The 23271-nt window shown below is 36.2% G+C and overlaps 1 protein-coding gene across 1 annotated transcript; it reads right to left on the minus strand.

Annotated features, from left to right (window-relative positions):
* Positions 1-3386: 3386 nt before the first annotated feature.
* On the minus strand, positions 3387-13429 carry LOC120347405 (uncharacterized). The gene is made up of 6 exons (XM_039417333.2): positions 13300-13429; positions 10125-10242; positions 8865-9351; positions 7942-8093; positions 6465-6566; positions 3387-5520 (listed from the first exon to the last, which is right to left on the minus strand). The coding sequence occupies exons 2-6, from the start codon at positions 10207-10209 to the stop codon at positions 5207-5209; spliced, it is 1140 nt and encodes a 379-aa protein (XP_039273267.2). The 5' UTR covers positions 10210-10242; positions 13300-13429; the 3' UTR covers positions 3387-5206.
* Positions 13430-23271: the final 9842 nt, after the last annotated feature.

Below are 23271 nucleotides of genomic sequence, written 5' to 3' on the forward strand. Positions count from 1 at the left end.
GTACATAATATAAATAATAATTAGTAGAATCCGTGTTATTTGGTGCGTATTTTGGTGTTTTTATACGACGTCGTCATTCGCCTTCCGCTCCTTAAAATGCTCTGCACAAGAATTCACTGCTAGGTAAGAAGCTAATATAGTTTGAATTAGAATATCTTCGATTGTATCATTTCCTATCCAATTTACACTCTGGGTCGGGCGGTCAGTATTGAAAATTTTAAACAAATATTTTGTTAATTCCGTAGTATATGTATCAGGAATTAGGATTAGACCATAATTTTATTCCGATTTTCCTTAAGCTTTCCGGTTAACTGATAATATTTTAGTTCTATTACGAGTTTGGTGACTGTCTGGTTAGCCAAGTGAATATACTCCCTGTCCATAGGTTTCAGTCCCTTTACACAAGTTGATGTAAATAGGTGAACAAAATTAGTTACCTCCATACTGGTAAACATACTCATGGAGCGCCCTTTAAAGTATATTTAGCTTGGAAGGTAAGTTTTTTCAGCGCCGGTTCACTTATGGCTCCCCCCCACCATATAGCATTGAAGCTTAAAGACTCAACTTTTCTGCCATGAACATCCCTATTCTATTTGTGTTTTTACTCGTATGCTGTGTTGCAATGTGAGATTGCTCGTCATTTTACGTCTACTCTGTTTTAGATCTAATTTAGAGTTTTGGCAACTTCCTCGATTTCCGTCCTATCTTGGGTATTGTAATACTATTAACAAACTGAAGATCTAAATAAACGATCCCAGATATAGTTGTGAGTGCTGTTGATATTTATGTCTGAAGACGTCATTATTAGGCATACGGAACAAGCAATAGGGTACGGACACTTCTTTTGCCAAGCAGGGCCGCGGTATCGGAGAATCTTTACACCCGCTTCACTCCAAATTTACTATTGTATTTTACTGAATAACTGCTTTTTTACCTAACACAAACTCCAATTTCTAACAACTGTCAATCTTCCATTTCTTCATGATCATTTTTACTCCATAACAGTGGTTTTTGACCTTTCTCATGGGGCGGAACCCCCATAAAACATACACCAGATGCTTGAGGAATTTAAATCGGCTTATGCACAAAAATAATCAGTTAGTTACTAAACTAAAATTAAAATACCTATGTATACAAATCAAATCCAATACTGGCAAATAATGAATGATCTTTAAAATGTTGCAAGTTTTATGATAATGACAAGCCTAATGGTTATTTGATTATAACTAAACAATACAAACATAGGGTGTCCATAAAGTTCCTTTACAATTTCAATTTTGTTATGAAATCAGTTCTCAATATATTTTAACCATTTTTTTTAATCCGTGTTTAAGTATATTTACCTAATTCAATACATCTGTGAAGGCCAAAACAATATATGGTATCGATAAATTCCCTTTGCAATTTGAAAAAAAATTTCGACATCATGGACACCCTATACATTTATATGTAAATCAAACCTAATACTGGCAAAACCAATCATCTTTAAAGTGTCTCAAGTTTGATAATAGTGTCAACCCTGATGATTATTTTAGTACTATTAAACAATATACATATACACGGGGTGGAAGCAAGAAAACAAAAAATTTGTTAAACAGATATTCATTTTTACAAAGCATAACTTTTACAAAATTTCACATAGACCCATGTTATATTCCACTCCTAAATGCTGAAAATGTCGTCGTGCACTTCAGAGCTTCAGTGTCTTAACCTGAAGTCATAGCTCGCATAGCGTTTTAAATGGTAATTTGTGGGATATTGTTTATAATCAACCAATAATTATACGCTTCATATTCGCTATCTCATCTGACTCTCAAATTTTCTGCTTTTCTAGCGACCCCCCTCCAATTAATATGAACTCTCAGATTCGAAGGAAACCTATGAACTGTATTGATAAAAACACTGGTTGAAATCACCTGCTCTATAAGCTAGCATAGGCTTCCGTTTTCCTACGATGTCCCAACAAGCCGAGATAAGCTTTCTATATGATGTGTAATGTTTTGGGCCGCTGATGTTATTAAAAATCGTATTGTCCTTTCGTGGAACGAGTATTAAATTCCTATAGCTCTGCTTTGTGTTATACCAGCGCCTTCGCACGGGCTACATGTCACACAAAGATCTTCGCTTTTGTCTTTCTGGAAATTCTATACTCATGGTTGTGGTAACATCATGTTTCGCAACCATTACGTTGGTATAGAACACTTTACAAAAAGCTGTAAATTTATGTTGAGTATCAGGGCACTTCAAAGCCATTTTGAAAACACTTCATGCCAAATTGCATAAATGAGGGTATGTTACCCTAGCCCTGACATGAGCAAAATACTGCCCGTTGGTTAATTCAGTTTGACCCTCTAATGCTGCCACAGCCAAACAAAAATCAAATTTTGACGTTTCAACCCCCCCCCCCCCAAATTGGATTGTGATTAAGTTAGTTTTGGCACGAGACTTATTGTCTTCCACTTTTGCTTTTGTAACACTGTAATTATTGTCCATAAAATGTAACTTTTTTCGTCACACTTACATGGCCAGCGCGTCTAGATGGGCTAAATATGCGACCCCAGGTCCAAAAGTAGTGCCAACCCACAACCTCTAGGGCAGGGTCGTCCAACCCGTGGCCCGCGGGCCACATGTGGCGCGCCGAAGATTTCTGAGTGGCCCGCGCTGTATTATTCGAAGCCCGATGTCTTTTACAAATCTGAGCCACTATTGAATCCTCTAATAAAAAATTAATTATTTCTCGCCTTTCAAACGCGCGACAAGCACCAACGAGCTGTCGGAATCTTTTTTTAAAGTCTCTTTGCGGGCGTTATTGCCTGAGAGAGAGATGTTCAAATTTCTTTTTTATCGTCCGCTGTGTATTTCAATCTGTTTTACTGCTTTTTTTCTGTAAAGCTAAAAGAGGCAGTTTTCATGACCTCAATATTTGACAGCTCTTACATATACGAGCAAGTTTTTTCACGGATGAACCATGTCAAATCCCCGTGATATCAGTAATTTTTACCATTCATATGAAAAGTTCGCTTCGCATTTCTACATCGCCCATAGCACCTAATCTTGACAACTTTGTATCAAATCAGTTCATACTTCACATTAGAATTGCTATGGATGGTAAAAACTTTTGACTTTACTGTATCTTCGTATTTTCATTGTTATTATAGTTTTGGTGTCAGGCTGTTTTTTCATTAACCTGTAGTCGGTGTAGTGAAAACTAGAACATAACTACCATGACAAGTGGCCCGCGCAATCATTCGTAAACTAAAAGTGGCCCTTCCGCCAAAAAGTTTGGACAACCCTGCTCTAGGGTAACCTTAACCTACGAAAATGGCAAAAAAGTTGATTTCTGCCGCTAGCTTACAAGTCTAAAATGTTGTACAAATACAAAACTCCAGATTATAAATTCTATATTTTCATTTCATTAGAAAACCAATTACAATTCTGCATAGAGATTTTTTTGAAAATAATAATAAAAAGAGGGGTTAAAGGTCAATAGAAGTATAGTAACAGTAAAAGGCGAAGAAAGCGCATATTGATAAATCAATAAAATTAAAATTTTTAAATCGAAATAAGATTAAAAAAAGAATTTCAAATTATCGGTAATAGTGGCGAAATGTGTAATAAAACGCTTCGTGCCTTGTATATTTGGTTCTACGGGACAACTACTTATTCTTCATCTATGCTCTTGTGGGTACTCAAAAGTATGTGCACCAGGATGGAAGACACCGGAACGTCGTATGTGTGCCAGGTTAGGGTTAGGCCATAATTTTCAGCACAAATACTACAGGATTCACTTGGCTAATCACCGAACTCGTAATAGAACTATAATGTGCAAAATTGAAAATAAATTATGGCCTAACCCTAACCTAGTACAAATACTAAGTTCCGATGTCCGATGCACATACTTCTGGAGTACCCTTTTGTGTCGCTGGTCCTGTAAGCATACATTGCAGGATGCTATAGCAATATTGAAGAAAATTCAAGTGATTCAAATATTGCCCTTTCAAATTGGCGTTGTTATTTTATTTCCAAGAGACCATTTTTTTTTGTTTTTTCAGAAGAATCTCCGTTACTAGTCTAATCGTATATGGAAATGAATAACTAGTTGGAGTCCTAAAAACGTAAAATATTTTATTTGTGAAAATCTAGTGATGAAAAGGCGAATAAACGCAGTTTTCTGTGAAGAATAGGCGTAAAATTCCATAAACGTAAGTCTCAGCAGAGGACTATTTTTATTGGAAGGAAACAAAACACTCTTCGAGCGTCTGTTGTACCTCATATTTTATATACATTTCGATTTTCACGTATTTACTATATCCCTATATTGAGGAGGAGTATTATGAATTGATTTCTAGAGTTCAATTCACATTATTGGGAACATTTGTGTGGCCAACTCATTTGTTGGCCACGGAGCAGCAACAGTCCGTTGTGAGTGATGGAAGACCTTTAAAAGATAAACACGAGTTCTAAATTTATTAATTTGGTAAATTTTCACGTGCTCCCGAAGTATTGGTACCGAGATGACGCACAACCTGAACGTAGTATGTGTACCAGGTCAGGGTTGTGCGTCATCTTGTTACGAAAACCTCCAGAGCGCCAGTTTTTAAATTAAGAAAACAATCAATTTTTTCCGAATAACAATAATTTCGGATTTTTCAAAATTGCAATTTCTGAATCTTCTATTAGTTTGTGGAAACACAAATTTTCAGTAGCACTGAATTAGCATAAAGGTATATAAATTTGGAATTATTTCGGAGACTTTAAAATAGGACTACTAGCACCTCAATTTAGAACGTTTGCAAAGACATAGTCAGAGCCCGCAATAGCTTACTATCATTTTGTAGTGTCAGGAGTTTGGCCAGTAGCAGGGGTTGGCAAACTACGGCCCGCGGGCCAAATCCGGCCCGTTGGGTAATTCAATCTGGCCCGCCTGATGCTGTCACAACCAAACTAAATTCAAATTTTGATATTTTAGCTGAATAATAGCTCAAGGAATTTGTTGAGATTGTTATTAAATTAGTTTTGACACGAGGCTTATTGTTTTCTATTTTTGTTTTGAAAACACTGTAAAGATCGCGATTAAAATGTAACTTTTTGCGTCTTACATGGCCCGCCAGTATGAAATTTTTGCCACTGATTCAGAAACTTGCCTACCCCTGGTTTATAGTGTCAAAAAAGACAAATAGGAAAAGGATTTTTTTTCTATTTCAGTTTACACTCTCGTTGTTTCGTTATCTGAATTGTTTGGCGTCTCATCCGCGGTCAACTGTCCATCATCGATATTATCATTTTCTTCTCCGCTAGATGATGCTGTTGAGTTATATTGTGATACGTTATCAATTACCACAAAGTCCTCATTCTCATTTGGCGGGGTGATTTCAATCTGTATATCGCTTGCTGGCAAAACTTCTGGTTCTTGGTGGGATTCACTGTTCATATTGTTATTATTGTCGTTATAGTTGTTGTTCAGATGATTGGCTATGACGTCATCGACACTGGTGACGTCACTTGTAATAGGTTCTTTCGCTGAAAATTTAGTAAAATTAATAAATTTTTGTGCAACGAATGTGGGCCCCAAAGGGAAAAAAAGCCGAGAAACACTGAGTTAGATTATGCTCTCGTTAAACCTGGCTATGTGATAGTTAAAAGAAGATTCTGCTCGCATTTCTATCCGCGTATTTGCACGCCTTTGGCTCCAACCAAGGTTCGCATACGCAGTCACTGATAAAATGAGCAGATGTTTTTTAAAGAGCGGAATCTTACCGGTTGTGGGTATAGGGATGGCGGAATCGAGTCTGGATTCAATTACAGAATCGATTCTGATGCCTTGGAATCGATTCTCAAGGTTAAAACTTGGATTGCAATGAATGTGTAGCGTTTTGTGGCAAGTCCTTCGCATATATGTATAAACTGCACAAACTTCACTATATATTTATTTTTTGCTAGAAGCTAGAAGGCTGTTACGCTTATTTATTTCAAAAATCTCTGTGGGTTAGGAGGAATTTGTTTTTTGTGCGATTTTTGTATACTGTGACAGCTTAAATACCCATACTACTTAGTTTTGGCCTTCTTGTCCGCCTATATATTTGAAAATTTCTCTCACGTTTGAATTCATATGGTATTGCTTAGGTGGGTATGTTTTCTCGGTAAAATAAGTCGAAGTATCGAGATTCGGAATCAAAAATTTAGGAATTGGATAAGAATCGAATGGTACTCCTGAAGTATGCACACCAAGATGTCGCATAACCTAAACCCTAACCTGGTACACAACCTGAGGTCAGGTTGTGCGCCATCTTGGTTCGCATACTTCGGGAGGTCCAATCGAATACCTGTAAGTAGTCATACTTAGCATCCTTAGTTGTGGGAGACATGGGATTTGAGCCCGAGATTTAAATCTGTGATGTCGTCACGGTTTAGTGTAACTTTAACCCCTAGACCTCTGCATTCATTACAAATATAATTTAACGAACCTTCAGTGCTTATTTTTTTCTTAACACATTGATCATACGTTGGTAAAACGAACGATGAACGGCGAGAATCATCAATCACTATTTCAAAATCTTCTCCAGACACTGAAAAAGTAAAAACCAAAATTTCAGTCAATGTTAGTACTCTGGTAGTATAAAGTATAGGTGCTTGTATACAACCCTAAATGTTGTCAAACACTTGATTTTTGGCAATTTTACAATGTTCCTTTACTTAGGGACACCACCTTGTATACCACCCTAAATGTTGTCAAACACTTGATTACGATCATATGTATCACGGTCACATGTATATTTTTACCGGATGAGTAAGGGAGCGCGCTTAGCGTTTAATTACGAGAATTTTTGCTTGTGATGCCAAATAAATTAGACCGAACGCTCGAACCACTAGATCAGGCCGGCCCAACCTTTTTCGTCTCGCGGGCCACTTTCACGTGACGAAATCGGTCGCGGGCCGCAAACGTTTGTACCAAACATTAATACCAGATAAGTCCTGGTTTTGGTGTAAGTAGTTACATAATACATGAAAGGCGAGTTTATTAACAATAAATCAATCAAATTAATAATTGCTTTCTGGTTACTAGGTAGGGCTGGAAAATTATTCGAATATTAGAATAGCGGTTTACTATTCGAAGACTTGACACATACGTATTAATGAAAACCGGCATTTGAACGTAGATAGATGGCAGGAATAATTACACCAAAATCACGAAAGATACTTATGTATAGTAAAATGTATTGAAAATTTTAAAAAGTCTGCTTACAAACTTTATAGGGCGGGCCGCAAAAAACACTCCGGCGGGCCGCGGGTTGGGCAGCCTTGCACTAGAGCTATTTAGAGATAAAACAAAAATTTAAACACAACGAAAAGTATGATACATTCTTTTTTATTACGTGGCATTTTTTACATCGTAGCTACAAAAACTCTCTATACAAGCTGCCACTTATAAACAATGAGCTACTTCTATTACAAGGACCAGACTTCATACGGTTCAGCATTGCCTGTGCAATTCAATCAACCTTTGGCGGAATGATGAGTTTGGGAATATGTAGGATGTACTACATTTAATGTAGCACAAAGGGCCAAAAACTCTTCTCGTATTAGACGATTTTAGATAGAGATAGTTAATTATACAGCATAAGAAATAGGTGAAGAGATTTTTGTCAAAGTTAGTAGTTTTATAAGGTATAGCTGGTACTTTTACTAATTGTAAGTTTAGATTTGGACATTTATTCATATTCAAAATTGTGGAGTTCAAAATTATCTTATCCTGAGGCGCTTTGACACCACAAATCACAAATGTTCTTGAAATTTTGTTGTTTTAGGAGTAGTGAAATGGCAAATGGAGAGATGTATCTAAAATGGCGGGAAACTACTGAACCAGTAGACATTTTTTTCAGGTGGATATTGTTTCATTATTGTCATCTTATCATTCCGGATTTAGTTAAAATCTTCACTTACAATCATATCCTAGATTATCATACGCAGGCGGAAGGTCAGGAAACTCTTGTCTCCGATTATCTCGCACGTTTCTTCTGTGCAGTCGTCTCAATGCACCGAGCCTTCGAACAGCTCGTCGTCTTTCTCGATCATATAAACGCATATATCTGTACCTGGAAACGAGTTTAGTAGTTATTATAAGCCTGTAGCCTGACTTATATACTGGACGTGGCAACCTATTGCAGGGGTTGGCAAATGTTTTGGACCTGAGGCCTTAAATTCTGCCCATACAGACTGGCGGGCCATGTAAGTGTGGCGTACAAAAGTTACATTTTATGAACAATATTTACAGTGTTACAAAAGCAAAGATGGAATACAACAAGTCTCGTGCCAAACTAAATTTAATCGCAATCGCCACAAATTCCTTGAGCTATTTTTGGCTGAAACATCAAAATTTGCTTTCAGTTTGGTTGTAACAGCCTCATTCGGGCCAGATTGAATTACCCAACGGGCCGGACTTAGCCCGCCTTTCGTAGTTTGAACTTTGAACTTAGCTCGGTACTCATAGTAAACATCCCTTCATGTGTACCGTCACACAAAGTACGTAATGAACCTGGTATGCAATAACCATTGGCGTAAATACGTAAATTGGTGGCCATGGCAAATTTTGAGCAGAACGAACAGAGATGATATCGTTTGTTTTGTCTGCTTGTCTGGCGGCTCGAAAATCATAATTTTGAGAAAGAAATGTTCAAAATTTGAAAATTTTATATCAAATATAATGAATTCCAAATGTATTCAAATATTCAATTTGTTTCCCTGCCAGTAACTCTTCGCGTATTACTGTGTGCGCTGGCGCAGATCATTGTTCAGAGCAAAGACTTAGGGTAGCACATAAAAGTAGATTAATCGCATAGTTATAACTTTGTCGTATTTTGACGAACCTGTTCAAAGCCATGCAGCATGGTGCTAGTCCTAATAATATCAGGGTAATTCCAGCGTAAACGGGAAACTGTTCTCCATTCACAAGAAAGATAACTCCCAATAGTACAAATAAAAATCCACTTAGAATAGCTGTTACAAGATGTCCAATCCAGTGGTTGCGATAAAACTGGCAACATGTCATGTGTCTGCGATTGTCGGTCGATAAATCTTCGATCTCTCGGTCGAGATCTATGGAATCGCTGTCGTCATCCCGCTCGGGAAGGTCAGGTGAGGTCGGGAAATTGGGGCACTCGACGGATATGTCCATGCTCCCGTGGTGAGTAGCGCTCGGAACGCTTAGGCTGTCAGCGCATCCTAAGTCGCCATTTTCAGTCATTTCTTCGGGGGATTGACTATTTTCAGTTGATTCGGGGTTTGAGTTTTCTTCGTCATTGTTTCGTGCCGGGGGTTGAGAAGAACGTCGACGCTCGTTCTGCGCTTGAAGATCTGTAAAATGAGAAGGAGTAAATGTAAGAAAATATTCTTACAGTGTTATTTTTTTCTTAATTAATATAACATATAACCATTTTGAGTTGATTTACTGTGTATAACAGTATAACAGATTAATTTTATTGGGCAGATTACGAATTCCAATATCTTCAATTTTAGTATGGCTATGCCTAAACAGATGCTTCTGCACAGCTGTACCTGGAGAAATGTTCCATAATAAAATCTCATAACATTACATAAAATAGCTGTAACAACATTTCTTATTTATACGATATCTAACAAATAGATATCAACTAAAATATGTGCTAAGGGGTTAAATCAACTTGTCGTGCGTCAAATACTTACTAAAATTAAAAACCTAATGAATAGATCTGGATATATTTACAAGCAAAAGAGATACATTGTTACTAGGCCTAGTTAACTTTTTTTTTGACTGCTTAGTTTGCGTTCATACCTAATTTTCAAGTTAGGAATGAGTTTAATGCATAGAAGCTCACCAAAAATTGGTGTCACTGGGTGTCCATGAAATCATGTTACAATTTCAATTTTGTTATGAGGTCAGTTTTCAATATATCTTAACCATGTTTGTTGTTTTTTGATCAGTAATTGTGAGTATTTTTAATTCATTTAATACATCCATGAGGGCCAAAAAAAATATAAGGTATCGATAAATTCTTTTTGCAATTTTAAAATTTTTTAAGACTTCATGGACAGCCTTCACCACAAACAACTCCGGATGTATTAAGAGAATAAATACTCGAAGTACTCACTTCGTTGTATAGTGTCATATTGGCGATCAAAATCCGCTCTGATACTGCTCTCCAGATTTACTATTGAAACAGCTCGTAATGCCATATTGCATGATTTATCAGTATAGTTTACAGTTAGCTGAAATTAATGGTAAAACGAAATATTTATTTTGTTGTTGTATATGGCACAATACTCCTATGTAGAGTATTTACCAAATGCAAGATCACACGCACTCATTTAAAAGTATAAAAGACTTATCTTTGTTGTTATGAGACCACTGAAATGCCATAAGATACTGAAACTACGTATAATTATTGTGGCGAATTGCGCGTCAGTAAATGCGTGACGTGAGACTTAAGGTAATTCATGTCAATAACAACTAGAAAAATAGCTAAGAAGTCAAAACTACTTTACATGTACATATCAACGCCTCCCTGCCTTGCTGGTGATTGGGACCATACATACGTATTTATCCTTATCCTACTGCTTATATGGTAGCCCAATAATTACTCTACAGGGGAGACCTTTTAAATTACGATTGGAACCATACATACATATCTATCCCTTTTGCCTATATGGCATCTCAAGAATTCCCCTACAGAGGAGGCCTCTCAAAGTGCGATTGTGACCATACATACATATCTATTCCTGATGTCTTTATTTGGCAGTTCAATAATACTCCTACGTACTCATCCATCCTACCAGGATGGATATCCTTCCATATTGTTACTATTCTGTCTATATGGCAGGTCGATTACCTTTTCCGGAGAAAGTCATTCAAATTGTGACTGGTAAATCTATCCATATTTTTTGTATGTTTTGACGGTTTCTCATTATATATACAGGAAGCGTTCTCACAGTCGTGTTTCAATAACATGTTTTTCCTAGCTTTCTGTTACATGCTACAAAGCAATCAAAAGTTAATCTAAACGTTTCATGGTACCTCTACTGGGGAATTCTTCAGAAAATTTACGAAAAAAAATAATGGTTTTCGTAACGTAGCGACCGTAAGCTTGCTTTTTCAAGTATTGGCCAGGCGCATAAAGTACCTAAATTTAGACCTTAAACGAAGACCACAGATAATGTGATTACTAATCAGACGATTAGCTAGCGTTTATTCTCAATTTTGCGGAGCTACTGCGGGATAGTTACGTTAAAGAATTTGATAATATTTTCAGCCTACGCCCTGCGGCGTCAAGAAGTTTTTAGTGACGTTTCTCGCGCACAAAACAAAATAACTTCACTTTAATTACGATATTAGCATGAAATTCTCTCGTTTTACTATCAAAAATGATTAAGAGATGTTAAGAATCGGACGGTATTCGAGTTCAGGATAAATTTGAATAAATCGAAAAAACGAATTGAAATCTTCACTAAAACGGATGACCTGGACTTATGTGGATGGGCTGATGGGCTAATATTGCTATTTTATATTATGATATTAGATATTGATTTTATGTTGATTTTTATTTGTCTCAAAATTTATTTTTAAACCGAAACATTTACGCGTTTTATTTCAAAAGTTAGTTGAAATGGAAATTGGCGCCCAATAGAACGGTGTCCAATATGCCGTAGCCAACACTGCCAGCAAGTGTTCAACAAGCCATGTTTGGAAATGGGCACAAAATAAGGACGCCTAATAGTTACATTCCATGTTATGAGGTTCATTTTTGTCGACACTTTCAGAACTTCTATTTTTTTTCTGCACTGTTTCATTCTGCCCAATTAGAGTTCGGTTTTCTCGATTTAAATTCCGCCCACTAATTGGAGAATTAGATGTCGTTGCCAATCTATTTTAAACTTGTTTTAACCACACGATCTATTTTTGAAAAGGTTAAAACTTCTAGAACAAAACGTTCGAAATCGTTCTTTCATTCAGTTTTTGTGATAAAACCTACAGACTCAATCAAAAGTACAAATTGAAATCTGTTGCGCAAAAAGTTCTAAATTTCTCTACACCTAAATTTCATGAATGGTCTATATTCGGATGCCTGACATGCTAGATTTCCCCTTTTCACGCTAACTATCGGAATAAGCTATAAACAACCATTTCATTTCGAAACATGGCAAAGTGCCACTCTCGTCGACGCCTGCACAAAAGGACAAGTAAATTGTGAATCGACTTATATATCTCTGACAAAGGAAAATAACTTGCGACCAAAATGGTCTTATTTTGGATAGATGTACATGATACACGCGTGACAACTTCATGAACACGCTCTTGCCACGTGACCACAACCCTTTATATGATAATATAACGTGATATTTGCAAAATTACTGAAACCATGTTTGTGGATAGATTGATGTCATTGATAAATGGCCGTAGTCTGATCGGAAATATCTTTTTCGCGAACTACAATGAACTCCATCTAAAATAACTCCCCCGAACTAACAGCGCTTTATATTACTATTTGAGTTTATTTTGATATATTTCTGCATTTACCACAAACCACACACATTGAAGCAAAGTTAGTCTAAAGTTTTATATCTATGTCAATTATGTCCTATTGCCCGTTCGCTCCCTCCAGTCTATTCCGAATAATATTGTATATGTGATCTATTTTGTTGCCGTGGTGACTGCATACTGGTTGAAATAATGTTAGAGAGAAGCAAGTCAGTGACTCGAATGGAATCATACTTTAAAAACACTTGATATGATTCGAGTCATCTCATCTAAAAAACTCAGAGGCGGACCCGTCTAACTGCCCCTTGGCTCATGACTCAAAAATGTTTCAGTCGAGTTAGTAAACAAATTTGATGGAACGGTACACTGCGGCATGATTCTGCATTATTAATGATCAAAAATGTTCTAGCTTGTTGACGTAATATATCAAAATTGGAATTACTATCGACTCAAATTTATTTAATTGACAGTCGTTATGAAATTAATCGGCTATTAATCGGCTCGAAAGAGCAGCGATTCAATTTGGCTCTGGGACTCGATTTTTATAATTTGGTGAAACTCGTACCTGACTTGAGATTCGGATGACCTTTGACCCGACTTGGAACTCGTTAGGAACTTGTACCCAACAGTTCTCTACAATACAACAAACATCTCCGCGTGTGTATGATGATCATATCATATCTTACTATAGGGTTACTTTATCCATCTGCCTAAACTTAGGTTTCGATAGGTTATTTGTCTTTTGCCATGAAACATGAAAATGTTTACGACCAACATACAATTCAAGTCACCTTCTGGATATTGTTTTTGACCAACTATTCCCGGAAGCTGAAAAGCACTTAGGTATTTCTTGTTACTCTCCAACCTCTAACTCTCAGTTCTGTTGTTGTTTTTAACACTGTTTTTCTGAAGTGAGGTCAGAATAAATTAGGACCCGATAGCTTATTTGTCTTTCACCGCCTCGATAACTATAAACTATGAATATATATTTAAGCAAAGCTAATACTATCAAAACAAAAGATTACAGTGTAGCAAGTTTAATAATAGTAGCAAACGTGGAAGGTATTTAATTACACCTAAACAATATACATATAATAATATATATAATTATTCCTTGAACTTATCCTAATTTTAACTCTAAAAGTAAACAGAGATTAAATAAATATTCGTGGGACTGTAACAGAAGAGTAAAAAAATATATTGAGTCACTTGCGTTCTCTTTTTGATCTCGCTAACCTCTCTTACCCCGCGGTAAAAATTGTATAGACACCCATGACCAATGATTTTCCTAAATCCCCCTAAAATTACCCCCTAATTTTCAGGTGTGGCACTATACTTTAATTTTCAACTTAAATAAATTGTATTTGAATCTTTAGAAAGAGACTCGTATGCCGGTGCATATGATCGGTCGAATACTCGAATACACATTTTTTAAGTTACAAAGTCACAAGTTACAAATAGTTTTATCACTAATAACAAAATTTCTACCTTTCCCCTTAATTTGAAAAAAAAAACTAAAATAAAAAGCTGGGGCACATACTGCCCTTGACCCTAATTTTTTTTACTGCCTATAATTCAATCCACCTTCTATACATCTGCAAGACTCTCTTAACTAGTTTGATATAAAACCTCAATCACCGTACCAAGCCATAACACCAATTACTTTAAGGAATTTGCCCGAAGGGGAACTCGTGAAAATAGAGCGATGACGATAAAGTAATCTCATATTGATTGTCTAAATTGCTATTAAAAATATTCAGTATATTTACTAGTAGGCTTGGTTAAAGTAGCACAATGGGTCCGCGGCACCCCATTATTCCGCCTATACAGTTCCAAAGGTTCCAAAAGTTTCTATTCAAATCCGAAAGTCTGTATTATTATATGTATACAATATACATATTGGTATATATATATATATATTGTTTAACTGTAATGAAATGCCTTAGATTTGCCACAATTATTGAACTCGCTACACTTTGAAGATCGTTTTGTTTTCCGGTATTAGGTTTGCTTTTATATATATTTATAGTTTATTCAATCCAGACGATAAAATACAAATAATTTAATACATAAAGGTTAATCTAGTCCAGGGCTGGCCTATACTGGCGGGCCATGTAAGTGTGACGATGTAAAGTTACATTTTATGAACCATGCCATGGTTAACCAACCATTATGAAACACCATGCAGAACTGATATTAAAACTGCCTTTATAAGGTTATTTCACATGATGTTTCCACTTGTTTATGCATGAATTTTTTAACCGTAATGGGATTTTGGAATCTACCAATCATAATAACACTTCAATTACAATTGGGATGATAATCAGGAAGGGCCATGAGTGCTACAAGTCTTCGGAAGGGGGCCACGAGTCATAGAAGGTTGGGAACCACTGCAATAGGGATTGAACAACAAGTTTTTATGCTTGAGTTTCAAAAAACGTAAAAATAGGAATGCAGAAAAAGCGGGTTAATAGATTCTTCCGTTTTGACTAAGAAAGCAAAATGGCAAGCATAAAAACAGCTATATACTATTATAAGCCATTCAACAGTCTCGCTACACACCAACACAACGGTATTATTGTAATTGTTCAAGAATTTTGCATCCCATTTTCACCAATTTCTTTGGTATTTCAAGACAAAACTCTACACAACAAACTTGTGAAGATGCCACTCAAGATGTTTGAATGATTCTACAATAATACAGTTGTCTTAGTGAGCAGCGAGACTCTTGGATCACTTTGGATAGTTACATTTACTCTTGCTGCAGCATCCTTGCATCATACGGACACTCAAGTGCATAAGGAGATTTAGTAGTTGTCACTAGTTGGTTTTGTATAATTATTTTGTTGTTGTGTTCTATGTTATGTATAACCTCAATCGAATTTTTTCCTTGAGAAATAATATACCTGTTCATTCGAGACAGATTTATCTGAACTCGTGTTCGAAGTGATCGGGTAAGGACGTCGAATGGATAAATTAAAAACGCAACAGAAATGTATTTGTATTAGTGTATGGGAGAACTCAATCGCATAAAATAGTCAATTTAACTTTTGCTACAACATTAATATGGGCACACTGACCCACCAGTACAAAATCATGCATGAGGATAGAGTAGAAGTTCCGCAGAAACCCATTTGGTACAAAAAAATTGTAAAAATTACAGTTCCATACTATACATATCCTTCAAAATCGAATCATAGAGAAATAATACACCAGATACATTCGAATTGAGTGAACTCTGTTTCTTAATTAAACTGGTCGTCCGCAAGTCTGCATCTACAGAGCCTTATTCGCAGCGAAGGCCTAAAAACGTGATATCAAAATATGAAACGTTACAGAAATCAACATGTACTAACTACCGTAGGCTTTGCTCCTCGGAACTCTCCCTTTTGAAACCAAAAAAAAACCTTTTCTATTTATCATATACAGCTATTTTTCGTAGCTTGAATATTGCCATAGATTGTTTTGGCCCTCACTGATGAAATTAGAATTACTACATGAAGTAAATATACCTAAACAATCACTGACTAAAAATAACAAACCTGGTTAAGATATATTGAGAACTGACTTCATAACAAAATTGAAATTGCAAAGGGACTTTATGGAGACCGTGTATATCCCCTTTCACTCAAATCCTCGTATTAGGCAATATTACACCTGCTTATCTGAGACACTTTCGAATTAAAGAAACTTTGTTTCTCAATTGAGCTATTGTCGCCAGTAGGTCTGCTTCGTACTGCAAACATATACGAGTAAATAGTCGTTAATGATTTACAATAAAAGAGATAAACACTTTTAATTATCGAAATAGATAAAACATTACGCAATTTATTTGCTTTCCTGCAAAACAATGGCGGAATATACTTGCAGAAGAAAACTCTATTGATGTATACTGTCACATAAATCATCTCTGAGTTTACATACGCATAATTATTACCATAACCACATAATAAGGTATATGACGTAAGCTGTGGTTGCCAGGTGCATCAGTAGCTTAAAATTGATTTTATTTATCAGTAAAATAGAATTAAGGTTCCAAGGCATAGGTGTGCAGCTTATGGCCCGCGAGCCAAGTGCGGTCCACAAGAAAATTAAAAATAAAAACGTTTGTAGATTTGATCTTGCTCGCCCTATTCGATTTTAAAACTTTTAACTTATTTCAATATTTACGTTCCATCCACGTATTTTTACATGTTTTTTCAATGAAACATACTTACGTCTTACTATCTGTTATTTGTAGCTTATTGTTAGCTAATTATTTTTGAGATGAGGCTCGAGACTTAACAAATTCCAAAAAAGCGGCGCTGCCCAAAAAGTTTGAGAACCACTGATACTGCATAAAAGTAGAGATGATCTCTTCAAAATGTCAAGGCAACAAATAGTCATATGTGCCTCATCTTATGAAGAAATGTGAACCATATGTTCATTCTATCATATGATCAACCAGGCCATTTTCTAAGCAGCAACAATAGGTCTTGTTGCACACTACAACATAAACATGTCTCTCTAACGTTTCGTCTCACCAAAGTCAGACTTCCTGAGATTAACATAATTCAATTTGGCTAAACTGTGTCGTTACCTAAATACCAGTTATGTAATATTTACTATGAAAAATACTAATGGAAAAAACCTGCTGTGAGATACTCCTACAAGCTTCGTAAATATAGCTCTAGTCGAAACTGAGCCGATTTTGTCGTTTTACGACACCTTCGTCTCAGTGGATTTGACAGATACTCATACGAACGTAGCGGCAATAAAAAAGTATGAAAAATAAATAGCATTTTTGAGTAACTTTGAGAACACGTTTATGTACTATTGCTATTCATGAATAATTTTAGATAAGCGGGTGCTGGATAGCGATGAACAGTGCTGCGAAGAAGTACAAGGCACTTGTATGAACAATAAAATTCTAGGTTCAATTAATACGAAAATTCAGCTAAATTTACAATTTTTATTGTAGCATTAACGTCACCAATCATTGAAATACCGCGCTATTCAAACAAAAGCTACTGAAGCGTATATAATGAGGCGGTTCTTACAAAGACAAGCCTATTGATACCAAGTTATACAATATGTACTGCACCAGTGATTCTCAGACTTTCTGGTATATGACCCTCTTCCAGAGACGCTTCTTGTATGGTTACCCCTTTATCTTCAATAAAAATATGAAGTTTGTCATTATCACACCCTAGTTGAGATGGGGACAGGGGCGTGTCTAGAGGGGGGTATAGCCACCCCGGCATCACGATTTAGATTTAAGTTTGTTTCTTAGTTTTATGATTCAAATCATATTAATACAAACATTTCACTCTTACTTGATCTTTAATTTATATGAATGCAAAATTTGTTTTTTCCGAAATTAATTTTGAAGTTTTGTGTATGGGGGCATCATTGTCAGAAACTCGTCCCGGGCAGCAGAAAAATTGGACACTCCTCTAGATGGAGACATGAGATTCATATTCATCGCCTCAAAATCCCCTCCGAAGTCTTCTGAAGGCTTTATTGTTTATTTTTAAAGAAGTTCTGCGGAAGACTCGGCAAGTGACGAAAAATTACTACACAAAGCAACATCCTCTACAATCGTATTGATGGACATAGCTGATGACATCTGAAAGTAAGGTTTCAGTCCCTTTACACAACTTGATGTAAAATAGGCGAACAAAATTAGGAAAGCCTATGGGCAAGGGGTATATTCAAGTGGCTAACAACGCTTTAACGCTAGTCCAGGGGTTGTACAAGTTACGAAACGCCGAAATGTTTCATCCGTCCAAATTGTGTCAGCTGAAATAACGACTATGGAATTTATGGATATAATTTTACGTTGAAAATGTCGATAAAAATAACGTCACGATGACCCTGATTGTTACATTGTGCTTAATATTATATAAACGTTAGACTAGCTGATGTAAACAAAAACTGTTTTTATTCATAGTTTTTCATATTGAGTTATGAACCTTTGGCCCAGTAAGTTGGTCAAGTTTATTATCTGTAACTGGTTTACTCTGGAAAGTAATTGCCCACCCCTGCGCTTGGCCATCGAGCTGTAAAACAAGCTAACCTGCAGATTTGCACCGCAAGGTTGCAAACTAATAATACGAACATCATGACTAATCTGATGCAAAATCAAGTCCATCATTAAGACATTGACGTCTGTTGATGATTTAACTAGTCGATGTCAAATCATACATTTGTTGTTATCATGTCTCGTGGTAATCAAGGAGGCGGTACTACATATGCACTTCCTATGCAAAGGAGGTACACATTGTATTACTTACTCCTCTAAGGCAGGGGTGTAAAGAATAGACAGATGGAAATTACGCAAACGCAACTTTATTCAACATAGACTATTTAGAATCCACGTAATTTGAACCCACGACAATTGCACCTGCATACTATTGCACCTATAAAAAAATTTTGATTTACGGATATTTGAACCCATACTAACCCTAACCCATGGGTTTTAGCACCCGCGTATAGATTGAACCCGCGGATATACACATGGGTTCAAATGTACGTGGGTTCAAATGTACGGTCACCTGGATAATAAATTTGACTCAGGCGCAGGTTGCACACCCCAGCTTCAAGGAATTGGCTGGATGTAAGACAATGAATGAACTCCCTACCTCTTTAATATAAATTACCGAACCCTTTGTATTGACTATTTCTGCGTCAAGACCATGCACATGAAGCACACGGAATTATTTTATACAATTATACATGGGATATTACCAAGCAGTTGAAATCATCGAAACCAACCCTCGAGCAGGAATTGTTCTCATTTTGGCCAGGCTACAACCATTACACTTTGCTGAAAATCGGTAAACAATAGTCTTTTGATTTTAATCCATATCATCGAATAGTATACGCAACATTCATTGATATTTCACAAAGTTCGCAGATATTCAACGAGCAGGACGTTCAGAGAAAACTCAAAAGCTATGCTATGTTTTTAATTTCGGTAACAAATTACAAAATAGAAGCAGTGACATTCTGAAACGTATTGAGTCATTCTATTTTTTCTCATTTAAAATACGTTTCCCTCCAATAACTAATTATACTGTTCTCACATACCATTCTGTGGATTAGCTTTTTATACCAAGGGTTCATAACCTACGAGCTGACCCTCTGGCTATGCCAATAGCAAATGCCTTTATTGTCGAAAATACAAATTCTTCAGTTATTCCATAATTTATAATTCTGTTGCCTAGGATCGTAACAACTTTCGCCTTTGTCTGACTAAACAACCAGTTTTACAAAGAATAGAATATTCAATTTTCATGTCCGCTACGGCGCAAGGATTAGTAATACTCCTGAAATAGGAAGAATCTGCAAAGATCGAATGCCCGCAGAGTAATGAACTCTGGCAAAAAATATCAGCAAGTGCAACATAATTTACAAAGTAAGTACATTGCGCAGTTAACAACCTATATAACAGTAACTTCTAGCGAATTCCAGTCCCGACTCTCAGTGGCCCGGCTTCTCTTTCAAATACAGATTAAACTATTGAAATATCTCGTATTCAATCAAATTATTCGATTCGATAAAAATATTTGGCCACCCTTAGAAACTTTTGTTAGGTATATTGGTTTAAATGAACACAAATGGTTTAGAGCTGGCATGGGCAAACTACGGCCCGCGGGCCAAATCCGGCCCGTTGGATGATTCAATCTGGCCCGCCTGATGCCGCAAACAACTTTTGATGTGTTAGCTGAAGATTAGCGCAAGAAATTTGTTGTAATTGCGATTAAATTTAGTTTGGGCACGAGAATTATCGGTTCCCACTTTTGCTTTTGAAACACTGTAAATATTGTTTATAAAAAGTAACTTTTTACGTCACACTCACATGGCCCGCCAGTCTATATAGGCAAAATGTTTGGCCCCTGGTCTAACAACCTTGCTCACCTCTGTAGAGTCAAGTCAATATATATCACTAAAAACAAATACTTCAATTAAATATAGCTAATAAAAGACCTCGATCTCACTGGCGGCCGAAGAAGTTTACAAAAATGAAATGCGGACATTTGAAGAAAAAGGTTGTACACCCCAGCTTTATACCAAAACGCACTAATATCTTAAATTAAAACGACTTCAAACGCAAACTTCTATTTATAATTTTTTTTTCTGATTGAAAGGTTTTCAATTCAGGTCAGGCAAAATCTTTGCAATAATATGTTATGGGATCGACATTCAAAAGATACGGAAACGCCCCAAGAGTTAAAGAGACATATTAAAATTGCATCGTTGAGTGACGTTTACGGAATTTCATTTAACGACAGATCTCATTAACCTTTACTGATTTTGAAAGATTTTACGACCGAATGTAATTGGATATCGTAACCAAAAATGCTCTGTCATGCTGTAAATTTAGCACGTTGTTAACCAGAGGTGAAACGGGTTTTCTTTTGCTTCGAACTCACTAACAATAGGTCATTTCAGAAAAAATATGTATATCATATATGTATATGTATATCATATGAGCTAAAAAAATCCCATCGAAAACCTTGCAAAAACTCTGAAAAAACGTGAATCTAATAGACCTACATGACTTTGGAAACGACAAATATATAACGCTACACGTCAGCTGTCGTGCACGTTTAACGTCTAAAACAAAAATCAAGAACGGTCGATCGGTCCTCTTTCGTATCGAATTCACCAACACCAGGTTACTTTAGAAAATTTATGTATGGAACCACGTGAGATACATTAATAGAAAACGCTCCACATAAATCGAATAGACTTTCAAAATATCATGTACATAATCAGTGGTAGGATTTAAAATTTTAGGATCAGGTTCCTTTCTGCATCGAACTCACTAACAACTGGTTCTCTCATTACAAAAAATATTTGTATATCACTACGTAAGCTACATCAACGGGATACGTTTTAGACGATTATAGCGATAGTTCTCAGTTGCGTGAACGTCTAACGTCAACAATAAAAATCAGGAACGGGTCCTCTTTTGTATCAAACTCACTAATAACGGGTTCTGTCCTTTCAAAATCATATATATATATATATATATATATATATATGTCTACTAAGTAAGCTACATTAACATGACACGCTTTAAATGAAACTAATGAGCCGTCAAAACTTTTGAAACGACAAAAATATCTCTGTTCGTCAGCTGAACGGTTTTCCTTTGCACTGAATCAGGTTCTCTTATTTCATAAAATGTATGTATGTCACTACGTTAGCTACATCATCAGGACACGCTTTAACTAGACCTATAGTATAACGGTTGATTATTTTTTCGTTCCTAACATCTTATTTGTCTCTTGATCGGTTCTCTTCCGTATCGAATTCACTAACAACAGGTTCCGTCATTTCAAAACATATGTATATCCTTACGTAAGCTAGCTTAACGGAAAACGCTTTAAATGAATCTAACAGACCTAAATAACTTTTCAAACGACAAATATAACGCTAGTCAGCTACTGTGCACGTCTAACGTCTAAAACAAAAATTGAGGAAAGGATTCTCTTTCGTATCGAATTCAGATACAACAGGTTCTCATTCTAAAAAGTGGGCGCTTCAGAAATGTATGTGCAAATAAGGAGATAACTTATTTTATTAACCTAGTTTACATTAAGTTGTTTAAAGGAACTGAATCCTATGGACAAGGGGTATATTCACTTGGCTAACACTGACAGTCCCCGAACTCGTAATAGTACTAAAATAAAGAAAATCGGAATGATATGGCCGAACCCCAACATATTACATATACTACGGGAGTACCAATAATGTATGTATGCGTAAGCTATATAAACATGACACACTTTACATAATTTTTGAAACGACAAATACAACGCTATTCGTCAGCTGTGGTGCACGTCTAAGGTCTGAAACAAAAATCAATGATTTTACCCCAGATTCCAGGAACGGGCTCGATCTAACTTTTGCATCTCGCCACTGCTGGTTGAGAACAGGTCTGTTAGTATATAACAAATACTTACTTGTCAATAGTGTCAAAATAGAGAGACTGTTACGGTGAGACCAGGCACAGTAGCTAACAAGTACGAGCCTTTATCGTATTGACATTATTATACAAGCTCGGCGGCGTAGAGAACTTATCCATTATCTAAAAATTTACCTATTTCAAAAACTTTAAATTCAGTACTGCACCACTAAAACCAAAGCCATGATAAGGCTATAACTTTATTCAATCATTAAAGCAAAAATCTTCCAAATGTATGTCAGGGAAAGTATTCATGCTAGGTTAAAGGTCATTGAAATGCGGACGCAATTTACTCATATATATTTCATTTAGTGACAGTGTGTGTTAGGATGTTTGAACTATGTCGTAATCTGATTGTTCGACGCTAAGACATGTACATAACACTCCTCAATGTACGTCGTAAGTTCTCATGCTATGTTGAAGGTCATTGAAATGTGGAAGCAATTTACTGTACTCATATTTCTCTTGTTAAGTTACAAGCTATGTACTGCTATTCTGCTTATTGTTAGGATGTTGTAGTTGTGTCGTAGTCTGACTGTTTTTGAAAATATTCGCTATTTCAAGTCTGTTGGAAAATTTCAGATACCCTCTTTTCAGAACTTTCTGAAAATACAATTTTGAATTACAACTCCCGTGACTCTGCTTCGAACTCCGATTATGTTGAGTTTGGAACTAGAACGTGAAATTCTGACTTTGCACTCATATAACCCTAGTTCGGTATTCGGTATGAATTGCAATAACCTTTGCGCGGGCACATAAATGATTAGCAAGCCAATAAAAAAGGCATTTGCAACGCGTATCTCGG

This window comes from Styela clava, chromosome 11 (genome assembly GCF_964204865.1).
Source record: "Styela clava chromosome 11, kaStyClav1.hap1.2, whole genome shotgun sequence".
NCBI lineage: Eukaryota > Metazoa > Chordata > Ascidiacea > Stolidobranchia > Styelidae > Styela > Styela clava.

Excerpts from the sequence above, each read along its gene's own strand:
- LOC120347405 (XM_039417333.2), bottom strand. The coding sequence starts at position 10,209 with ATGGCATTACGAGCTGTTTCAATAGTAAATCTGGAGAGCAGTATCAGA. Across the intron at positions 6,567-7,941 it reads TGATAATCTAGGATATGATT|TGTCTGGAGAAGATTTTGAA; the intron begins GTAAGTGAAGAT and ends TTACTTTTTCAG. Across the intron at positions 5,521-6,464 it reads GAAAAAAATAAGCACTGAAG|CGAAAGAACCTATTACAAGT; the intron begins GTTCGTTAAATT and ends CTAAATTTTCAG.